Source organism: Centruroides vittatus, unplaced genomic scaffold, assembly GCF_030686945.1.
Source record: "Centruroides vittatus isolate TY-2023 unplaced genomic scaffold, ASM3068694v2 contig_882, whole genome shotgun sequence".
Classification (NCBI taxonomy): domain Eukaryota; kingdom Metazoa; phylum Arthropoda; class Arachnida; order Scorpiones; family Buthidae; genus Centruroides; species Centruroides vittatus.
Window position 1 is genome coordinate 4,493,087 of NW_027122574.1, and position 25,047 is coordinate 4,518,133.

General features: G+C 27.1%; 1 protein-coding gene across 1 annotated transcript in view; it reads right to left on the bottom strand.

The window, feature by feature from the left end:
• LOC136983508 (protein retinal degeneration B-like) overlaps positions 1–25,047 on the bottom strand; it is a 103,757-nt gene that overhangs the window by 21,660 nt on the left and 57,050 nt on the right. Inside the window, 11 exon segments of the mRNA XM_067280263.1 lie at positions 1,411–1,560; positions 5,397–5,545; positions 8,202–8,318; positions 10,253–10,369; positions 10,883–11,031; positions 12,608–12,754; positions 14,792–14,852; positions 14,854–14,963; positions 16,999–17,168; positions 17,287–17,606; positions 22,528–22,732. Of these exon segments, the coding sequence (XP_067136364.1) occupies positions 1,411–1,560; positions 5,397–5,545; positions 8,202–8,318; positions 10,253–10,369; positions 10,883–11,031; positions 12,608–12,754; positions 14,792–14,852; positions 14,854–14,963; positions 16,999–17,168; positions 17,287–17,606; positions 22,528–22,732 (1,695 nt within the window).

Below are 25,047 nucleotides of genomic sequence, written 5' to 3' on the forward strand. Positions count from 1 at the left end.
TTAGTTGTTCTATAACTTAAAATTTGGAGTATGATTCACAAATGTGTCATTGCTGAAATAATGATAGTAAACCTAAATTTACATTAAAGATACAACAATGTTTCAACATAGTCACAAAACATGTAATTAACTGAAGTGTTACTCATTATTTCAAGATTGTGGATGAAACTTAGTTCGTGGTCAGTGGCAAGAATAAATATTCATGCCAAATCTATCAGTTATTTCCATCTATTTGTTCATGATGATATAATTTTTACACTTATTAGATTTATTTATTATCAAGAAAAATAATTTTTATTCTGTATACAAAGACATAGTAAGAGAGCACACAACAATCTAGTGTACAGTCATATTTTATCTTAAAATTTTATGTAGTGGTGGTTAATCCATTTTCAAAGATGCTACTTGATTAATAATTTATATATCTAATGAGCAACTATTTATTGTGACATTGTCACAATGCGAGGCTGCAATTTTCCATCACAGTGTTCTGAATTTTTAGTAATGTCTTGCCCTTGTACACATACTTTTCCTTGTCACACTTTTTCTGTCAGCAATAGAGTTGTGCCAGTCATCTAGCCAACTCCTTTTCAGGGGAAAATTTTTGAACTGAAATAATATGAGTTTCAGTCCAAACTGGAAGTTCATATATAGTTAATCAGGACCTCTTGCCCCTAACCTTTCATGTGGTTAGGGGCAAGAGGTTCTTCAATCTCAAGAACAGGGTTAGGCTCTTGCCCCTAACCCTGTTCTTGAGATTAAGGAAGGACAGACAACAGACAGACAAATGAAAGTGGAAATTTATAGGTCTACAATTTTTTCAAATTGCAACCCAAAAAGAGGAAACGAACAGTTATTTATTGACATAATCACAATGCTGGGCTGCAATTTTTTCATCGTCATTTAATTTTTAAAAAATCGCATGACTTCCAGTCCAGACTGGTAGTTCATATATAGTTACTGTAATTAGAGTCTCTAACCTCTATGCTTTCCATATGTGGTCTGCATTTTTGAGGTGTCTTGTGTCTGTCTATACAACATACTTCCGATAACATTGAGTCATGCTGGTCATCTAACTAATTCTGTATTTAAAAAAATTTTGAATTGAAATAATGTTACTTTCAGTCTAAACCAAAAGTTCATATATAGTTAATTTAGACTTGTGACCTCTAAGCTTTCCATATTTGGTCTCAATTTTCATCTAACTCCATTCTTAAGATTAATGAAGGCTGGACAGACAGTGGAAATGTAAAGGTCTGCAATTTTTATAAAATAAGTATATAAAAACTAAATTTTTATATACAAACATTATTTGTATTTATTTTTAGAAGGTATGCTTTAGTAATTAATGAAATATTTTTGCAAAAACTTAATTCTTATATTAAGAAAGCATGGCTAATTTTATTTTACCGTACAACATCGACAGCTCCCGCTCTGACTTTAGGATCTTTGCCGGTAACAGACATGCTGGCAGTAAAAGAACCATCAATACTGAAGACGATACATTCAGTCTTCGGTGGCACCACAGTGAGAAAGAAATCAACTGATGTGTGATCTCCTCTGAAACAAAAAACTTTTTAAATAATAATAAAAAATTATTAACTTTACAAATTGTATCAATCAGAACAAATAATTTTTGGTATAGCTGAGTCAAATTAAGAATTTTGTTGTCTATTGAGAAAAATATTATACAAGCATATCTTACTTTACAGTTCTTCAATCATATTCACAATTATTATTTTTTAGCACTTGCTCTCTTAAGAGGGTTTTTGGGGCTTTTACTTTAGTATCTGTTTTAGGCCTAGAGTTATTGCACAGCTAATAATGATAGGATAGATGTATTTGTAAGCTTTTCATATGCATTGGCAAATGAAAAAAAAACCTTAATTTGTTTTGCAGCAATAGTCAGGAACCTAACAAGGTATGCCTGTAACTATGCTTCTGATATCTTAATACATATTACAAATTACATTTCTTTACCTTTTGGTATGATATAACATTCTCTTTTCAGTTACTTTAATTTCATTACAGAAAAATGATATTGCTTTCCAATAAAATCATAAAACTTATAGTTTTTTAAATTAAATCATACTAAACTGCTTACAAAAACTATAAATAATCACCATAAAAATCATTTAGCAGCAAGGAAATTAATCAATATATTTAATTATTGCAAATGTTTTTGGTCATTTTAAATGATCATCATCAGGACACTGAAAATAAAATACAACACAGAGAACATATAAAATGACAAAAAAACAGTTTTTCATTTTATACATTCTATTTGTTGTATTCAATTTTCATTCCCTGATGATTGTTTAAAATGATTAAAAACATTTGCATTAATTAAATATATCAATTAATTTCCTTGCTGCTAAAAAGTTTTCATAATGATTATTTACAGTATTCTGTTTTCCTATTTAATGTAATTTTACAAAATAAAATAAAACAGAGTGTAAAATTATTTTGAGTTTTAATATAATTAATTTTATGATTCTATATATTATGTTTAAATTAATATATGAATGTGCACTGTCATCTTTTTACTATACTTAAGTCCTTTTCATCAGTGATATAATAAAGTGATATTTTAAATTATTTTTTTAACATTTTTTACTGTTTCACTTAAAAAGGAACATGGTATATTCACAAAACAGTCATCTTCCTTTCTGTCCTGGAACAAAAGCAGTCTTACTTTGCAGAGATGACTTTTGTTAAAGGCTATGGCACTGCAAAATTATGTAATTTTTATATTGTGACTATACTGTCTGCGTTTTTAATTAAAATTAAGTATGTTTTTAAATTTTTTAAACTTATTATGAGTGAATTTTTTAAACTGTTTTACATAATTAAAAAGCTAATCAAAAAAGTATAATAGAACTATCTAAGTTACCTAATCTTTTACAAGATAAATGAGTAATATTTTCCAAAAAACAACAAGGATATGCATGTCTCAGTACCCTTCAAATTTGTCTTGAGTGGTACTCATATTCTCAAAAGTCAAAAACAAAATCATGAAATGGTATAAACATTAAGTTCGATTTTTAATTTTCCAAACAATTTTAAAAATCAAATGTCACCCAACACTGATATTGTAGTTCTGAATTATTATTTTATAATTTATCATCATTTTAAAAAAATACAGTGTTTTCCAAATGAGAAACATTAGTGATTGTAGCATGCCAAGCTGGTGTGTGTTGTGCCAGGGGGGCAGTCACCATTGCCACCAATAATTCTTAACTGGTACATGTGTCTGTTTTAAAGAGTTTTTTCATTTACAAGTTTTGAAGTTTTTGCTGTAATAAAAGCAATATAATAAAAAAGTGCTAATCTAGCATTTAATGAAACATGTACATAATCTTAAATTCTAAAATAAATGTTTGCCTGATGTTTTCTAAGCTATAATTCAATGAGCAAAGTAAATGTTGGTATCTTATTGAAAAATATAAAATGGCAATTTCATGAAATGGATAATTTTGAATTACCTATTTTGTGAAGTTGAAATTGGCAGTTGATGTAACAAGTACACAAATAATGCACCTTTTTCCACTTTTGCAAAAATAAGTGACATTTCTTGGTTTGGCATAACCTGAATCAAAACTTTTAATGTACCTCACTATTTATTAATTAGCTATATAGAAACTTTATAAATTTTTTAGTAAGTTGCATAAAACAAACTTGATATACTGAAATGATGTCGCATTGAAATTCTGCCATAATAATTTGACCATAAATTTTGTACCTGAAAATTATGATATTTTTTTAATTGTAAATTCCAAATTCTCATACTATTTTTCAAACCAGTCACTAAATAAATGGGCAATACAAATTTACTTTAATTCACAGTACTAAATTATTCATGGTTAACATTAAAGTTTAAAAAAGGTATCTGTTAACTGACTTGAGCCAGAAGCAGATCAGACTAATCAAATGAGTTGCTAGTTGGAGAACTGATACTGATATCACAGTACTGATCTGATCAGAAAATTCTTGGAAATTCCATAATCCTGCATCTGAAGGTGTATGGAAATGCTACCAGTAGATCAATGATCCAAAAGTATGGTTTATTTTTGGTTGATTACAAACATAACTATGTGCATTTCAGGCTGACTTAGATTTTACAGCCCCTCATCAGTAACTAAAATTAAGAGCTAGGTAAAAGTACAAAATTAATTAAAAATAATAATGATGATAAAACTGAATATATCATCTTACTTTGTATTAAATCAACCATTCTTAAAAATGAAAGGACACAAACATGACATGGAATGTATTTCACCAATACATACAGCATATGATGTGCAGTATTTGGCCATATTATTTGCTGTATGTATTGGTGAAATATTCAACTGTGATGTTCTCAGGCTTTTGTGGTATGACACATGTAGAGGAGAGGACAACAGGTACTGTTACAATAAGCACCTTATCTATCCTCCACAGATGCCTTATTTCTGTGTACTTGCTGATTTTTTCAGTGCATGTGTTTTGTATATTGTGAGTGTTTTGAATGGATATGTCTATAATGTATGTATTTTATTGTGTTTGTCAACAAGTATAATGTCTGGTCTGTTGTGGTAAATTGTTTTATCTGTGATTATGGCTCTGTCATAGTGCATTTTGTGTGTGTTGTTTTCCAATACTGTCTGTGGAATATATTTGTAGTATGATTTGTGGATGTCTAATAATTTGTGTTTATTTGCAAGCTTTTGGGGTATTATATTTGCTACTTGATTATGTCTATATAAATAATGTGTCTGTGCCAAGAGCTTGCAACCAGAAGTGATATGTTGTATATTTTCTGGCATGATGTGACATTTTCTGCATGTGTCATTTGTGAGTGTCGTATCTTTGAGTGTGTTGTTATTATTATTATTATTATTATTATACAGATTAATCCAAAATTCACCAAGATCAAACTTTTTAAACAAGCATTTTTCAAAAAAATACTCAAGATGAAATAGGATTTTTCTGAAGCATGAAGTTGGAATTTCTGGCAGTAAGATACACTGTTCAGAAAATGAAATTTGTATGTGGCATTATTAAAAAAGTGACTCACAAAATCCTCTATTGCAGACTATTTCAATACAAATGAGTACTAACCAGTGGCAAAAATTTAACTAAAATTTGCATACAATATTTGTAATTAAAAAACATTCCTATAATATTGAGTTTTTCTGTATAAAGTTCATGTGTTCAGGATCAAAATTTACTGAGATATGAATTTTTAAAGTTGTTACTGACATTTAAATCATCCTATATAAGTAAGAACAATTCAAATGGTTTCATTTATCTTGAATTCTATTAATATTTATTTTTAATAAAATATTAAAATTTATTTTATAAATTATGTTTTTAAAAAAATCATATTAATTAAAATTAATTTTGTTTATTCTTACCGAACAACCATTTTTACTGGAAACATTCCATAACCGACTGCTTTCTCTCGTGGTATGACGTAAGTAATACGGCCATTTTTATCAGTAATTTCTGTACTTAACAACATCCATTCCCCATTGTGTTGATCTTTCATTATGTGAATATCAACCTACAAAGAATCAACATGTTAGAATAGATGAAAAAATATTCATGATTGAAATTCATTCACAAGGACTGTGCTAAAGAATCAAATTAATTACTATTAAAATTAACATTTAAACAACTTTTAAAAGTAATAAAATTTATCTGAAAAGTTTAGTATTTCTCTCACTTTAAAACAGATATCAACATTAAACTAAGTTTTATAGCATAAGTTTAAATAAAACTAAAACATTTTATTATGTAATAATTTCATTTATATATTAGAAATTAGAGAAAAAAGATCTATATATGTAAGCCTGGCTGACATGGTCAAGCATTGGCCAAATCTAGTGCAATGAATGCACCTGCAACCACTCACATCAAATTATATTGCATAAATGGAGGTGAGGATAAATACTGTCAATTGAATAAATCTGTATGAGTAAGTTTGTTATTTTTACAATTTTTATCTGTACAAACAACACTACATTATTGTAAAAGTGGTAAACAATAAGTGGAATACAAATATAGATAAAATTTGTTGAACTGTATAAGAAAATGGATGCTTTCTGCAATATTTTATATTTTGATTACAATAATAATGAAAAGGATAGTAACATAAATATTCTCTTTACAGTAAAAAAATAAAATTAATATTAGGAATACAGTAGAGCATCGATTATCCGACTTAATTGGGGACTGGGGTTAATCGGATAACCGAAAAGTATGAAAAAATACATTATTAGTATAGTGTATTAGGCCTGGTTTAAATACTAGCCTCCCTTTCATGGTCGAGCCAGTGCTGCCAGCTAAAACATGCAAAAATTTAACAAAAATAATATTACAGTAGCAAGACATAACCAAATATTGTAGCGCCACATCACTAGCGGACATTTGAATTTGCCAACTAGAACGCGGTCGGTTAATCGGGGGTCGGATAATCAATGCTCTACTGTAATTATATTAGAAAAATATTAAAAATGAATGAATCATTATAAAAATAGACATTCAGCAAACGTGATTTTAACTACGTTTACAAATATGAATGCATGTTATTAACAGTAATTAGTAATTAATGGATCTGTACATTTATAGTCAACTAAACACTCAAACTTATATGAAAAAATACAATAGTACATCCAATCCAATAAAAACTAAATCTGTCTACAGATTTTTGGTGCCAATTTCACACTTTTGAATCAGATTTTTTTGGTTGTTCATATGCTAATTTTTTTTTCATTCTGAGAAACATTTATGCTAGCAAATGACAGTTAACAACAAAAATAATCACAAGCAGCTTATATTTCTTGGACTGAAATTTTAATTAATTGCAATAAAAAATGGAAATTTCTATAATGGTTTTACTTTGAAAAAGATTTATTAATATGATATATAATATTTAAATTGAATTAATGTATTAATACTATATATATATAAATTATATTATTTAAAAAAAAAAATATATATATATATATATATATGCAGAACATTATAGTTGAAATATGTAATTTATATATTTTTCAACTATTTCATGAAAAATAATCAAAATTGCAGACTAAGATATAATATTCACTTTTATCATAACTGAGTTTGATTAAAACATAATTTAACAATCATTTATACAATATTAAAAATATAAATTAAAACATTTGTAAATATTTATGAATACATATTGACAAAAATATATTATTAAGCATTACTTAAATAATATATCATCCAAAACTTATCAACTGTTGAATTTTCAAAAAAGCAAGAGAGAAAAATATTTCTAAACTGGTTAGTGCATGAAGTAAGTGTAATTTGCAGGCTAAAGAAAATTAATAATTTTTGTTGACAAAAATGATTTTTAGTGCTTTCTCAATAAGAAATAACAACTTCACTAAATAATAATTTTGAAAGTGAAAATGAACATTACAATCTAACCTCTATGGTGTGAAATGAAATTTATATTAATTTACTACTACTCATAATTAATTGTTTGCTCATATTATTTGCTATTAACATTTAATACTTAAAAACATCTTGCTATAAAATGCCATTATAAAATAAAGAAAAAAAAAACTGAATTTTATCTCAATTTGAAATGTAAAAATGTTAAAGTAAATCTTTGTTTAATTTAAAACTTGCTTTTAACTTTCACTGTTTTAGTTTAAAAACTATGATTTAATATTTATAATAATAGTATCATATCATCTGCCATTTTTCAATTAAGAAAAGCAATGTAAGTTGAAATAAGTAAAAAGTAATTAAGAAAATACTTACAATAATTTTTTTTTTTTAAATGGAAATTAATTATTAAATGTTTTATGTTTTCATTAATTATTGGCTTTTAAATCCATTTGTATTCTTGTAAGTATAAAATTAAGGTTATGTAAAAACTGAAAATGAATATGTATAATTATAATATTCCTGTTGTTTTAATTAGTTGAAAGGAGTTATTTAAAAACACCAAATTAAAATAGATGCATACAATTTCAAGAATTCTGTTCAAATGCACGACATTGAGTTTAATCTGTTTTGTTTTTTGTTCAATGTCACAAATTTATTTATATGCAAATTAAATTCTTGCCTAGGGATTTGTAAAAACTTTTGTTTTGTGTGTTTTTTACTGACTTTAAACAAAATACAGAAGATTTGAACCTTAACTTTTTACAAATTAATTATACGTATACATATTAACATACCTTTTCATTAGCCAAGGTAACCATATCTAATGGTCCATATACAAAACGTGAACTTAAAACTTGAGGTGCTCCCTCTTTTACAATTACATCGTTCGCCCTGTGATTTGCAGTCATATTCTACAAAATTTTTATCATCATTATTATTAATACATATGTTATTAATTAAAAAGTTTGTATTTTTCTATGAAATCAATATTGAATTTTAATCATAAAGTCAAAAAATTATTTTGCTCTTTATACAAATATTTTGGGCCTAGCATTTATTTTCAGAACATAAAAAAAAACTGTTTTTTTAGATAAATAGTACTACTAAATCAAAAAACTCATTTAAATAATTATAAGTACTACTAAAATTTTTATCATAATAATAATAATAATAATAATAATAAAAACATTTTCAATTTAGTTTTCATCTCTTGATGTAAAAGATGTAAAGGAAATAGCAAATTTTATTTTGTTCATTCAATAAGCATGGAAACACAAAATGAAGAAAGTAAAAAATAAAGTATAAGTATTATATCTAATATCCAAATTACTGAAAAAGTTAACAATTTTAAATAGAGATTTTGCAAATTAGATTTTTTACCTATTTGTTGACACGAATAGAAAAAATTAAAAATGCTAATTAAAATTTAGTTCTAACTTTTATACCAATCAATGGCTACAAGATCTAATCCAAAAAGATTAAATTAAAAAATAAAGTTTACATTTTTATATGAAATAAAGTAATCAAAAATGACTATTTGAAATGAAATCAACTTTATAAAACTGTTACAACTTTAGAACAACTTCAGTTTAAACTTAATTTTTTGGCTAGTTTCCTGATTAATCTTTTAGATAATTTTATAAATATTTTAGATTTTTTTTTACATATTTTATGCTTGATGGTAAATATAAGAAATAAAAAAATGTTATTTCTAGTGCTTTTTGTTATTAACAAGTACTTTTTAGCTTATTATTTTCATTTGTAAATTTGCATTAATGAAAAATGGCACAAAACCCTCATTTCTATACTATTCACTTATTTATATTCAATGATGATGAATATTTGAATATACAACTTAAAAAACATTTTAACAATACACAGATAAATGTAGATTAAAATAAAAATAAAAATATAAAATATATATATATATATTTATAGATAAGACAATATGGGAGAGTATTTAGAAAGTTTTAATTTATCAATTTTTATCTGTGCTGCATTCTTTATTCCAATATAATCTTTATTAACTGAAACGTTTTTTTCCAATATGAAAATATTTTCTTATTTTAAACTTTTTAGAAATATATTTTTGCATTGTTTTATCCAAATTGTTGGCTACAGAAAGAAATGTGTCTGATTTTATACTAATGTTACAATAATTTTTGCCCATTTTGATTGTTGCCATATTCTTTTTGTTATTGTATTACTGTATGATACATCGTATTCATTTATTTATTTTAAGTTTTCCTTTCTTTCTAAACAATGTGATTACAGTTACTTTATATGGTTTCAACAAACATACACATTCATTATGTTTTTTGTTTCATTAAATGATTCAAATGTCTCTTCCTCAACACTTTTTCATTTCAGTGAATAAGCAGATAGTTATGAGGTGTTAAACCAAATGCATAAACTTGATATGACAATATTTTTCAATGAAACTAAACCAAAATTGTTTAAATCATAAAATGGAATGCACAACAAACATTTAATAAAATAAACTTATAAGAAAGTTCTAAAAAATTAATTTTGTATTAACAAACATGCATTGCATTTAATGAAGATTATTTTGATAAAAAGATTATAGCATTGATAAAGTGTAATATTAAACGAATAAATAAATTCCTAAAACGTAAAACACTTATGACTTATAAGATGTGTTTATAAAGTATAATATTTAAGTATGTTTACACTGTACTTACCCTGAATTTTATTTCTCTACTTTAAAATCATAAATATTAAAGTTATAATCTATGCAATTAAAACTGAATGTCATACACAATTATTAGAATCATTTGCTTTTCTTCTAAAATGTAAATTTATTGTAATAGTAGCATTTACTTACTTTCAATTTAACAGAAGTTCGTTTCTTCAGCCATTTTTCTCGAGGTTGACTAGGAGTAAAAGTTAAAGTTTCTTTCCCTTCACTGTCAGGGACAGAAACATTATCTCCCCTGACAAGCTAGTACCAAAAAAATAAATACGTGTGTAATAATAAAATAATATTAGAAAATTTATGTAAGTACCAAATGATTAATAAATGAAAATATTTTTAAAAAGTGAATACAGTAGAGAACCGAAAATCGGAATCAATTGGGGACTGGGGTTGTTCCGATTACTGATTATGTATGAATAAATATATTAACCTGTCCGATGTTCAAATTTTTTTCCATTGCGTGTCGCTTCATGTTGAATTTTCGTCGATTTTAAGCCTAATGAAAATTTTTATAATAATAATCGAGGCTATCGTATCGTTAAAAATTATTTCTTTATTTTGTACAAACAAAATAAATATATTGAAGAATATAAAAACACAAAAATTATACTTTAGAAGTAAATTTAGTATCAAAAACGTTCGATTCAGCACGACACAGTCCGACTGAAAATCGTTCCGATTACCGGGGTTCCGATTAACGAGTCTCTACTGTATTTATGTCACATTTAAGTTTGTAAAAAAGATAATAATTTAACCTACCTGTCTTAAAATGAAAGCAATAACATCGGTAGATTCCCAATAACTTGCATGAAATAAATGTGGTAGGGCATTTGTTGGAAAGTTAGAGAGACCGTCTGGACAATATATTGCATAATCTAATCGTTTTGTTCCCCACCATTTTTGATTTACTGAAAGTTATTAATTTATACATTTAATGTAACTATATAATTTATTATCTATTTCCACAACAAAAAGAATTTACATATAAAGCAACATATTTAATAGTAAAATACTGAAATTGAAAATTTGTTCAAATTCAGTTTTCAATCTTAATTTGTTCATTGACAAGTTCATTAAAAAATGTTAATAACAACATTTAATAAGTAATAAAAATTATAAATTGTATTATGTTAAGTTAAATACTACATGTTTCTTTTTTCTTTAATTACTTTTGCTTAAATTATCTTGACCAAAAAAAAAAAAAACTGTCTTGTATATAATTGTATATAAATTTTGGAACATTATATTTTTATAAATATGTTTTAACTTTATACAGATTTTGTAATATTGTGATATGAATTCTTCTGTGTATTTATTTACATATCGAAGTAATTAACGATAAGATAATTGTAAGTTATGATAACAACTATATATTATTGTCAGGTAATTTTTGTTATATATTATTTTAAAGTTTTATAAATTTTGTTTTAGCACCATGCTTTTGTAAACCTGCTGAGGAGAGACCCGAAGGTCCAAAACATAAAGAAAGGGTGTACAGGTATAATAAAAGGTAAAAATCAAGATTGTTTGTTCCTCTGAATAAGTTTTTTCCTCAGTTGCAAAAACCAAAACACCAGTGCAATACATCCTATTAATAAGCTCAGTCCTCGTAGAGAAACATTTAATAAATTGTAGAAAATAACAACATAGAGGCATATGAATTAATAGTTAATAAATATAATTTAACATTTTACATGCTAAGAAACTGTTTAACAATTGAAGAATAAACTTTGTAAATACAGTTAGTTTTGTTTCATTTTTCGTTCATTCAGAGAATTCTCTGAAATCAATATAATGCATCAATTTATTATACAAATTGTATTTCACATATATTTTATAAATATAAAATAATATAATGTTTAAGTAGGTTAAAAACAATGAATTTCACTTCAAAATCTTGTTATATTTACTAATATGATGTGAATCCATTACGGCATCATATATACATGTAAAAGACAATCATAAAGCTTATAGCATATACATTTACCAATTTTTCTGATTAGTTAAATATGACTTAATATATTTTGTAATTGTTTCTTTAGCTGGATCTTTGCAATATAAATTTGAATGTGTGGAGTGTTAGTCTCATTATATTCAAACTTATATCTCAGTTATATTGTTTTATTTAATTGGATTTAATATTGTTTAGAGAAATCGTTTTTTGTGTTTGTTGAATGAAGAATAGAAAATCTAGTTACAAGAACTTTAGATAACTTTTTTTAACTAAACTTAATTGACTATAAAAGTTTTATTTATCAGTTACATTATGCACATTTAACTTTACTATTTCAATTTTTGCATAAAACTGATGTAACTTAATGAATTCAATATCAAATCAAAGATATCAAACCATTGTTTAAATTTAAACATATTTTTAAAATATCTCTTTTGTATATTTTTATATTTTTAAATTTTTCTTAATTTAATTTATTCTTATATCTAAATAAAACAATATTATGAAATTTAAAAATAAACATTTCTTACATAATGTAACAGTAGCAGCACACACATCAGCCATTCCAGATATAGTACTAGTGATACTTGCTTCACTTTGTCTTCTCCCCATTGAAGGATAACTATTTTGAGAAGCACCTTCGTTAAAGACGTGAGCGAAAGTTTGGATGTATTCCGCTATAAAATACATACAATAATATTATCATTACAAAATTGTCATATGTATTTCATAATTTAAAAAATTACTTTATCAACACAATGAAAATATATAAATATATTTAAAACAAATTAAAATTTATAATTATTCTAATGATCAATACAGGAAATCCTTGTTAATTAAAACTCTGATAGTTCAAAATCCCGTTAGTGGGACTTTGTAACTGTACTTTTGTCACAACCAGAAATATAGAGATTTGCACATTAAGGAATTTGGTCAGTTCAAAATATGGCTACTTCAAAATTTAAAGTGAAAATCCTATCTGAACTGTGATATGCATACGTTAACTTATTTGTTCAGATCAAAGTGCCTCCATGCTGTAAGAGAACAACAGACCAAAAACAACTCTAATTTGGTCAATATAGCTTTTCTTTTACAGTAACACATTTTTGGATGTTGCCTTACCCATAGACTACTCTTTTTTTCTCTTATCTCATAAAATATGGCTATTCTTCTCCAATTAGTCTTATTTTTTAACATAAAAGCTAAAATTATCACATAAAGTTTGTTATGTTATTGCCAAAAACTATCACATTCTTAACAAAACTTTATGAACTTTCTTATAATTACATTAAAAAATTGCCAGGACGAATTCACATTAAGAAAAAATATATATTTCTTTCTGGACTATACATACAAATGAGTCAGACTCCTTCTGACCTTTCACACACTTTGTAGAGGCAATAACAAATCCACGGCAGTTCTGGCTCTGTTTCACCGTGGATTTCTTATTGCCTCTACAAAGCGTGTGAAAGGACAGAAGGAGTCAAACTTTCTTATAATCTTTTTGATCAATTATATTTCTTCATAATTTCTTGTTCTTTCTTTTGGATAACTTAGATATTATTTCACTTCATCAGACAAAGTTTAAAAGTAAATTATAATCAACTTTATATGATTTTTTTGATTTGAAAGTGTGAGATAAGCAGAGGGCCAGGGGTTAATCCCTTCCGACCACTTAATCTGCAATGGGCTGGTAAAGCCCGATCTCTGCATCTGTTGGACGGCTTACGAGGGCAAAAAGTGAGTGGGGAGTGTGTCAGTACGTGGACAGGAGTCTTTCCTGAAAAAGTAATCGACGAGTTAACAAATAACACATTTATTGGTTAGCTAAGGTTAACATACAGGATCGTTTACAAGCCTACTCGATTAAATGTGGTTAAATGCAAGTTAAATGCAAATTATACAAAGGACAGCCGCTACGTCTAATCCCGTTTCTGTGGAGAGAGAGTTTACAGATCGCTAACGATACCTCTATGCAGGAATGGACGGTATACACCAGAGTATGGCTGGAGTATATACCGGAGTAAAGGAAAGTTTCCTTTCATTTAAAAATTTCCCTCTAAAATCCGCAGTCTCACAAAAGTAAAATGGTTCTGTTCGTATAATTTTGAAAGTATTTTTTCTCTGAATCACAGATTGAATTTACAGTTTGGTGATTTATTAGTTGTCTTTGAGATTGTATACAAAAAAACATTTGAAATATTTTAATTTTAGTCTTTTCCTCTTTTCAATTACATTAATTATCCCATTTTCCCTTTATCATCCATTAATTAGTTTAGACTAAACTTTATATAAAATAAGAAAAGTAAAAGCATCATAAGAAACAATATCTCATCTTTACAATTTCATTTTGAACATTGTCACACTTTATCTTAAATGTGATTTATTATTTTATCATTACTAGAAAGAATAAGTAGTGAAAATTCTGTAAATTGATTTTTAATATGCCTTTTTTTAATTATGTAAGATTATTAAATTTTATGTTCATAACATATCTTTGCTTACATAATAATAAGTGGATAAAAGCAACATTGCAATACGTTCTATCAGAGCATATCCAAAAAATATCTTCTTTTAACATAAAATAATAATCAGTGGTTAAAAGTGTATAAAATACTTTCTTAATTAATATCTTAATTTTATGTTTTATTTATTATTATAAATATCTAAATATTGTCCTAATCTACCTGCATAATAAATGCATTGGATCTTACCTAAGTGTACTGGTTGTCCATCTCCGAGTGGATACTTCTGATATCGAGGGATATTGACCGGACGACAACTGAGAAAACCGAGCACTCAAAAGTGGTTCTACACGAACTGCACTTGGATCAGTTGGATGGAATAGATTATAGACTTGTAAACAACTTGGCTTTGGAGGTGGAGCTGTTCAATTATATTGAATTTATTGTATTTCTCATAATAATAATAATAATTTATTCAATAATTTAATAAGTGTGTGACAGAGAAAACAGAGTATACAAATTATTTGCTTAATACTTATTTATAATCAATTATTAATATATTCTTAATAAATTTTTCACTATTAGATTTAGATAACTAATAATTAAGTGACAAAAACAGTTAACAAAAAGATATTTTATATATCTAAAAGTATTTCTTATTCATGCAAAAAGATATAGATACTATTAATTTTTGTAGAATTCTATTACTCTAAGCTTTTTTTAACTGAATAAATTTCATGAAATGTGATATTTAAATTGATAACAGATGATAATATGAAAAGTATAAAGTGTCATTAATCTTATAATTTTTTAGCAACAAAAGTATTGTTAATCAAAACTAATGCAATTGTTTATTTACTAAAAAATAAAGAGAATTTTCTAGATAAAAAATTGAAATGATTAAATTAAATTGAATAAAAAACTATTATTTAGGAATACAATGTAATAAAACACACAGAAAAAATTCAAAGATGATATTCTGAGGTAAATTAAAGTGATAATTTTTCATATTCTTACTTCTGACAATGATGCAACTCACAAGGTTACAATAATTTTAATTTAAATAATGTTCCTTAGAAATAAATTAAAATTTAACTGGATATTTCTCTCTCTCTCTCACTATGCACTAATTTCTTTTTCTATTTTCAATAACATAGTAGCAAAATGTTTTATGTTATAAATCAATAACTTAGTCAATTATCTGTATTCACAGTTATATTGATACATTTTGTTATATTACGAGCTTTGTACTTGTTTATGTTTTCAATCTAGATAATCCTTTAAATAAACTTTTCATACAATGCTTATATAACATTAGAAGAGCACATATCTATTTGTTCATTAAAAATAGTTCTTGTCTGTACAACTTACATATATCAAAAAACAAATTTTAGTGATTGACTTTACTGACATTAAGTTACACTTTCAAACATAAATGGTTAGACTCTCATTCTATCACTAATTTTGAATTGTCAGTTTTTGATCCCGATTTATCAAAACTTTTTCCAAGGTAAGTTTACATAAAAATTTCTAAAATTAATCAAAAAACATCTTCTAAAAAAGAATAAAATGATTTTTCTTGTCTTGCTACAGATTAGATCCAAATCCAATTAATACATGCATATCTGCCCAGAGAAGATTCCTATTAGTACTATAAAAACAATAGCTTAACATATCCTACTATCAAAATAACAGATACTTTTGATATAATAAGGTTGCCTAACAATATTAGATATTTATGCCTTACAATTGAATTTTGACAGGGACAACCAAAAACTATATTAATTAAAAATAATAGATGATATTCAACATTGCATTTTACTGTATATCTTATTAAACATCTACAATAGTTACTATCAATGCCAATGATTAATCAAAAGTTATCATGTAGACGTCAAAGTTGCAAATGTTACTACTGTAATTTTCCTAATAATCTCAGAAGAATTTAGTCATATCACTAAAATAAGTCAGGAAATTGTATTAGTAACAATAACATCAACTATCTTCATTACAATGATAAGATTCATTGTCACTAGACAAGTATCATCTCCACACCAGTATTTGTGATGAATGTAACAATAACCAATGATATAGTAATAATTTTTACTGACAAATGTCATAAATTTATAACACAATATAATTTTATTTGTGAGTTTTTACTATCCTTAGTCTTAAAGCAACTCAGGATAAAGGATAGAAAGAGGGGGGGAAGGGAAATTGAAAAGAAAGAATTATTGAAGGACCGAAATAGTTGGTAAATACTATCCTAAATCTGATCCCAAGATGAAAGTACATACTGAACATCAAAAAGACTTGCAAGTTTACTTTACATCCATATGCAACATTTGCAAGTTGCAAACTGAATAAGTTTTGCAAGTTAACAAGTACAGGTTCAGGAAAATTAGTTGAATAGCTTAAAATAAGGACTTTCAGCAATTGAAATATTTATTACTTACAGTTTTTATCTTCACATGAAAGCATTTTCCTGTATGCTATTACAATTCCAAGTGAAGATCCAAACATGAAAAAATCACTGACATCAAAATCAAATTTATTTTGAGTACTGTGATCACTAGAGCCTGAGCTTCTTCTTCGCAGAGGAGGAGCAGATAATAAACGATTATACCTATAAAAATTAGATTTTTTTAAAGCATAAAAATTGTTTATTGTTTTCCAAGTTTACCAATTTTAAAATTTTTTTTTTAATGAAACCTAAAAAAAGTAGTTTAAGGAGCTTTCCTTACTGTACTGAATCATGAAATGTAGAATCTGATTCAGAAGGATGAGAATATGATTTCCTGTAAACGTGTCCAGCTGACACCGATCCAATAGATCTTGTTAATATGTCTTCATTTTCAATTGACTTTTCATCGCTAATAGAAATGAGAGGATTGGGATGTGGAAAAATCCCAGGACTCTGAGGTTGTGACTGTGTTAACTGTTGGGAGGACGGTTCCATTTCCGCAATGCTATTCTCACTTCCGTAACGACTATTGAACTGAGAGGTACGTAATAAGGCATCATATGCAAGGACTGATCCCACACTATCACCAATAACAACAACCTGCAAATAAAAATTAAATTAAATTAACATAGAAGTAATAAATGTTTATTTTTATATTTGAACAATATCAATAAATATAAATAATTATAATACTTGTTATCTATTAATAACAGTTATAAATATATTTGATATTACAGGCAGACATATAATGAATTATTAATGATCAGTAATTTTGATTATTTTAATATTTAATTTAATAATTTAGAGAGTGTCTTGCAAAATCAATTACACACAAATTTTATTTTTGCTACCCACAATTCCCAAGCAAATTAAGTTGAACACTTTCTAAACAAAGAGATCTAATGATAAGTCTTAAACTAATTTCAGAGTATGTCAACTCCATGTACACATCAGAACATCAAAAGAAGATTATGCTATGAAGATTACTGCTTAAGATGCATTAAGATGCTTAAGATGCATAGATATTAAGATGCTATTAAGACAAATGCTATGAAGATTATAGAAGTTAAAGCTTATTTATTGGATAAAATGTTTTTGCGACTTCTGCATCCCATCATCAAATTCAAATAATTTTGAATGAGGACATCTATAAGTAAATTCCATTGAGTGTTAAAAGAAATTTGAATACATAAAAGGTTTTTTTACTAAGTAAAAGAACTTTTGTTTGATTTTAAAATATCTAAGAGTAAAAGTAATGATTTTTAAAATGCAAATATCAAGTTTGTAAAATAAAGGATTAACACAATTACATAAGTAACAAAATAAAGTAAAATAATAGTAAGAATAAAAAAATACAAATAAAATAAACAAAAAACAAACTGCTCACATATTCAAATTAACTTCTAATGCTCAACAAAACTTGTAGATCGTCAAAATCACAATTGAACCTGTCTATCTTAAACATGTTTTTCTTGAAAACCACTATCTTAAAATCTATTTTTTTCCCTGTATTTTCAGCCTAAATTTGATATATTTTCCATGTTTATCTCAAATAATTTTCTTTCAAAACTTCTATATTTCAAATTATGGACTGAAGTGTCAGTTACAAATTCAAAACTAAGTGACTACATTTTCATAGCATAAATTGCAGTAGAGAAACATCTCTTGAAATACAGTACAAAGTTGCAATTAATGCTGCTTTTCTCTGATTGGCTATGAGTTTGATTTGGTTTATTTGTTTACAGTAACAAGACACATGAACAATATGCTGAGGGGCTGAGGGGCCTCCCAGAAGGACTTTCTAAGGGAAACTGGCCACTATTTAGGTGTTATAAATGAAGAAAACTTAAAAACTCCACTTGGCCATTCTGTTGGTGAGGTGCAAATTCATGATCAACTACTAGTGTTCAGTGGTTTTATCCATTTAGTCACTGGTGGACTGAGGCTATGAGCTTGGCTTGCATCTTACTGGTTGAAGGAAGTCCAGCATCACAAATTATTTCTGTCATATAACTAAATGTTTTATTTATACTTAATACAGGTATGTATTGTACTTGCTATTGTATTAATACAATACAATACTTCCAATCAAACCTATTACGGTTTACTGTGTAGGAATATCTATATCTAAAAACCTGTGCCTTGAATTTTTTCTTGTTCTCATAAGATTAGAGATGGACAGATTCAACTGTAAATACAGTTGAATCCAATCTTATCAAATCCATTTAGATTTGATGATAAGACAGAGAAGTTTCGAAAAATATTTTACCCAATAAAGCTTTGACTTGAATAATCTTCATAGCATTTGGGTTTCTTCAGCATAATTTTTTTTTAAAAGGGGTGTAGTGTCAATTACACTAATTGCCTTTATCTTTTACTTCTGTTTTAAACAATTCTATTTCCTTAAATATCATTTGTTCCTAAATTTATTATCAAGTATAATTTATCTTAATATATAGTAGCTTTATTTTATAACCTTTAGACTTTACAGGACCTGTCAAAAAAGATATTGTATCAAATTTTCCAAATATTTTCTAATTTTGGCAGGATATGCTAATTATATCATGTAAGTGGAGGCATACTTATGGAAATATACTCCCAAACTTTAAAATCATCTTTTAAAATTATATTATTTAATATATTTTTAAATTAATTAACTTAATAAAATAAAAATAATTAGAAAATTTAAAGATAAATACCACTGCATAAATTAGTTTCTAGTACAGTAGGTCATCAATTATTTCAGTTAATCAGAGAGTGACAATTTTGGATAACCAATCATAGTATGGAAAGAATAAACAGATAAATATCTTAAATAAAGTAAAAATATTAATTTTAATTCTAGTACCCCAGTAAAAAAGATTAAGGTGTAGAAATTTAATACATACAAATGATAAATAAACTAAACGTTGATAAATCCAGCTACAAATTTATTGAAATAAAACTGAGGAATTTTGGACTATTCAGTTTTTCCACCTGCTTAAATATACAAATGATAAGAAATAGTGAAAAAATTGTCTAATTTATGAAAACAAGCATTAGTCTTTTATTTCAATCTACAACATACTGATGAAACTTTGAACTCAAAATAAAAAATACCTATTATTAATATAATGAGATACTCAATAGTGGCTATAGAAGATCATTGAAAATTATTATTACATAAAAACTTCTTAATTTCTGGAAATAATACTCTATGAAGTCATGTTTAATTATTCTACTTTTTGGATAATGTTCTACTGTAATTAAAAAGGACAGTCAAATCAGAAAAAATCAATTATTAGATTCTACAAGTATACGTGGTTTTTATCATCATTGAAATCTATCAATATGTCTTGAAATAAACTATAATGATTTTTCATACTTATATAATTTTTTTCATTTAATTCTTTATAAAAATTATATTTATTTATACAATAAATTTTAAAAAATTTTTTCAAACACTAAGACATACTTTTCCCTATTATGATGATTGTTGTCTCAATTGTCTCAGGTGAGTGTTGTCTCAATGTTCAAAAAGTTGCTCCAACAAGACTGATCATTTACAGGGTCAGTAAAACAGTATTAAGTTTATGTAAGTACAGCAGTGACCCTCTCTGTTAATCATAATATTGTGGCAAGTTGTTAAACCAAGAGTTGCTGGTATTTAATTCCATTATGGTTATATTTCTGGTTAATGTGAGCCTAGGTATACAAAATGGCGGCGCTTCCGGTAACCTCGATGGCAAGTGTTTTTAGAAAAGAAATGTAGATGGCGCTGATAGTAATGATGCCTTCGTATGCAAATATCCATCAAAAAATTCCATTTGGGAAACATGAGGAATAATGTAAATTTCGAATTTTGGTTACGATGTAGACGGATTATGCGTTGTTAATTTTTTAAAAAGTGTCTATGTTTTTTTAAAGTTTGTACAATTTACTCTATGTCTAAAGTTATCGAGGAGGAAAGTTTGTCAATGGTAATTAACATGTTAAACGTGTCCTTAATGTGTTTAATGCGTGTTAAATGTCATAAAAGCGTATTAAAGGTATGTTAACATTGTGTAAGTGAGGTAAAAATTTTGTAAAGGGTTTATATGTGGTTCAAATGTGCGTTTAAAGTGCGTAAATGTGTTTAAGTGCGTAAATGTGAGTTAAATGTGTTTAAAAGTGTGTAAATGTGTGTTAAACGTGTTAAATTTGTCATAACCAAGGATATGTAATAGTGATTTCCGACCCGAAAGACAACGTAAACGACACATGGAAGGCTAGGTGGCCGTGGATTGCAGGTGCCACCCTCTGTGGAGACGCTGCCTATCGTAGATGAAAAGGCGAGAGATGTGAATCGTAAGACTGCAGTTCTTAAGAGGAGTAAAATTTATGTACAATACAGGCAAATTTTGTTCGAACCACTGATGTGTAGAATCTCGTAATTCACTTCGTCCATGCATCGATTGAATTTATAGGTAGTATGATGACTTTTTTATTTTTCGTTTCTGGTCCAAAAGTAGGAAAAGTAACCAAAAGCAGGGGAAAAAGTAAGTAGCAAATTTACGTTTTAAAAATGTTTTAGTTTTAAAAAAGTTTAAATATAGGCGCGTTTAGGTTATTGTCAACGGTCGCCATCTTGTTTGCACATTTGCGTGTGCAAACAAGATGGCGACCGGAAGCGCCACCATTTTGTATACCTAGGCTCACATTAACCATATTTTCTTTTGCCTAAATCTTTTATCCAAATCCATAGTTTACAACATTTTAAAAATGAATTCTTAATTTCTGTTAAATTACATTGGTTTCTAAAGCAAATCAATTCATCCTAGTCATTTTTAAAAGTAATATTTTTTCAAATAAGTTATATAAATACATAATAGATTCACACAAAAATACTTTTATGTCTCACATCATATGTATATAAAGTATTTAAGGGTTCCAATTTATTTCAGTTAAAAATCCTGAACAGTACATGCTCACACAACTGGTATAAGCAATAGTGTAGTACAAAATAATATTGATTGTAGCACAAGTCTAGTAAACTATTATTTATAAATTTATCGTTAAACGTAATTTTATAATTGTATCTTAAAGAATAAGATACACTTAAAATCTAATAAATTAAAGAACATTTTATTAGAATTTTTATTCTAATTTTATATTTACATCAAATTCACTAGGATTTATTTACAATTCATTAATGTTGACTTCTCTCTTCAAACTGATTCAGAAGAAAGCAAGTATTAACTTCTTGCTTTTTTTCTGAATCACTGATTATTATTTTTCTGTAAATTATACAAAAAAATATTAATGAAAATATTAGCATTGTAAAATTTTGGAAATTACATTAACTATTTGGTAAAATTAGAATTCACACAAATGCTTTCTTGAAGTACTTCCTAAATTCAAATGTGTAGCTGTTGATTTTAGTTCTTTTATAAACTAAAAATTGTGTGACTAACTTAAGTATTAATAATTAAAATTTCAGTTCTGATCTATCATAGAGAGTTAAAAGCCTATTCTTTATTTTATTAATTAAATGTGTAATTACTTGGCCATCAAATCCATAGCCTTCTTCAGAATGTAAGAAATCATTATAAACTTGATTTGTTGCACAAATAACACGTGAAACATATTCTTGATATTCTGGTGAAGAAATTGCAAACAACAAGAGTGCACCAAGGGGGATGGAATCATAAGTAGAATGTACACCATCAATGGCTGAAGGAGATGCTTGGAAACTATATGGTGATAAACTGGAAATTTAAATAATTTTTAAGTTTGTTATTTAATTATTTTTTAAAATTTAAATAATTTTTAATTATATTTTAATTTTTTAAATTAATTTTATAAATTTATATTTTTAATGTTTAAATTGATATGTAATTTGAAAATAGTCAAATCTACAATAATTTGTTTTTCTATAATAAATACCGTAATTTAAAAAACTGGCAGTGTCTTAAAGATATACCGATTTAATTATATTCATTTTAATAAATATTTCTCAAAATTAAGTTTTATATATGATTTCAGAACAAATTTTAAAATACCATTGTTCATCTATTCAACACTGTGTTAAAATATATTTAGCAGTTCAAATGAAGGATACAATAATAAAACTAGGATTGTCATGAAACTGCTTATATTTACAAAAACTGAAATGAACAGTTACATTCTAATGTGGTAAAAGGAAAAAACTGTAGTGAAGAAATTTCTAATAATTAGAAATTTTTTTACGTGACAATCCTTATTTTATTCTTGTATTCTTTAAATGCAACCAAATCTGATATGATGACATTTTGGGACATATATAAGGTATTTCCATAAAAAAAATTATCAGCCACTATGACTGAAACTTTGGACTTTAACCCATGTAATTTTTGGTTGTGGGACACAAACAAATATGGTTTTTTGAGGATATGTTGAAAATTTGGCAGCCTTAATGACAGAATTATGCTGCCATATGAAAAGCATAAAGAAAGTCAATTATGATCCATTGATAAACATACTGTTCATCACATTCAAAACAGAGATCACATTAGGTAGATACCCTACATTGCAGGGTCACTGTAATGAAATAGTGTCTTATAAAAATAGAATATTTGTTGTTTGCAGTGCTAAAAGTTCCATAGTGGCAAGTTTTAGAACTAATTCTTGTTTTTATGAAAATATCTTCCATGTGCTGAAATGTCACCATACCAGATTTGGTGCATTATGACTGCTGCTAAAGCTCTTTCTGGACAATGTTAAATAAGGGTATTTTAATTACAGTCATCTTGTATATATTTGATCGCTCCAATAATTGAAAAGCTACACACCAACCAATGCCGAATATTATTAGGCTAGAAACAGATATAATAATAATTTATAACACAATTTGGCATTAGAGCACCTTATATATACTGGAAGAGGAGATCGGACTGGAGGTCCAGGTAGTGTAATTGGCAATGCATCTGCATGGTAAGCAGGAGTTGCGGGTTCGAGTCCCGCTCCTGGCCAATTCTTTTCTTCCAGTAGTTCTAAATTATTTAAATTATTTAATTAAAATTATAAATATAAATAAATAACAACTAACCCGTTAGAAAGCTATACATCCACAAGAGCCGAATTATCGGGCTAGAGTTGGCTATAATAAATAAATAAATAATAATCGGATGGTCGTCATGTTAGCTTATTTATACTGGAGGAGGCGATCGGACTGAAGGTCCGGGTAGCGTAACTGGTAACGTGTCTGCACGGATAGCAGAAGTTGCGGGTTCGAGTCCCGCTTCGGGCCGATTTCTTTTCCTCCAGTTCCAAATTATTAAAATTATTTATTTAATTTAATTTAATTATTAAGTTTAGTAAGAGATGGCGCCTAACGCCAAGCTCTAGTGCCAAATTGTCTTATTATTATTTATTTATTATAGCCAACTCTAGCCCGATAATTCGGCTCTTGTGGATGTATAGCTTTCTAACGGGTTAGTTGTTATTTATTTATATTTATACGCCTTGCCGGGGTTGCGATGGCCGGTTGAGTGCCTTGGGAGGACGTGGGCACTTGATGTGTCCCCAGCCGGCATTGTAATGACCGTCGATGGTCGTCATGTTAGCTTATTTATACTGGAGGAGGCGATCGGACTGAAGGTCCGGGTAGCGTAACTGGTAACGTGTCTGCACGGATAGCAGAAGTTGCGGGTTCGAGTCCCGCTTCGGGCCGATTTCTTTTCCTCCAGTTCCAAATTATTAAAATTATTTATTTAATTTAATTTAATTATTAAGTTTAGTAAGAGATGGCGCCTAACGCCAAGCTCTAGTGCCAAATTGTCTTATTATATTATTTATTTATTATAGCCAACTCTAGCCCGATAATTCGGCTCTTGTGGATGTATAAAATTATAAATATTAAAGTTATCAAGAAATGGTGCCTAACGCCTAACTCTAGTGCCAAATTGTCTTATAAATTATTATTATAGCCATTTCTAGCCCAATAATATTCAGCATTGGTTGGTGTGTAGCTTTACAATATATTGGGTTTAGTGATGATGCTTGTTTATAATTGAAAAAAATTTATTTGGTAATGTTAAAACTA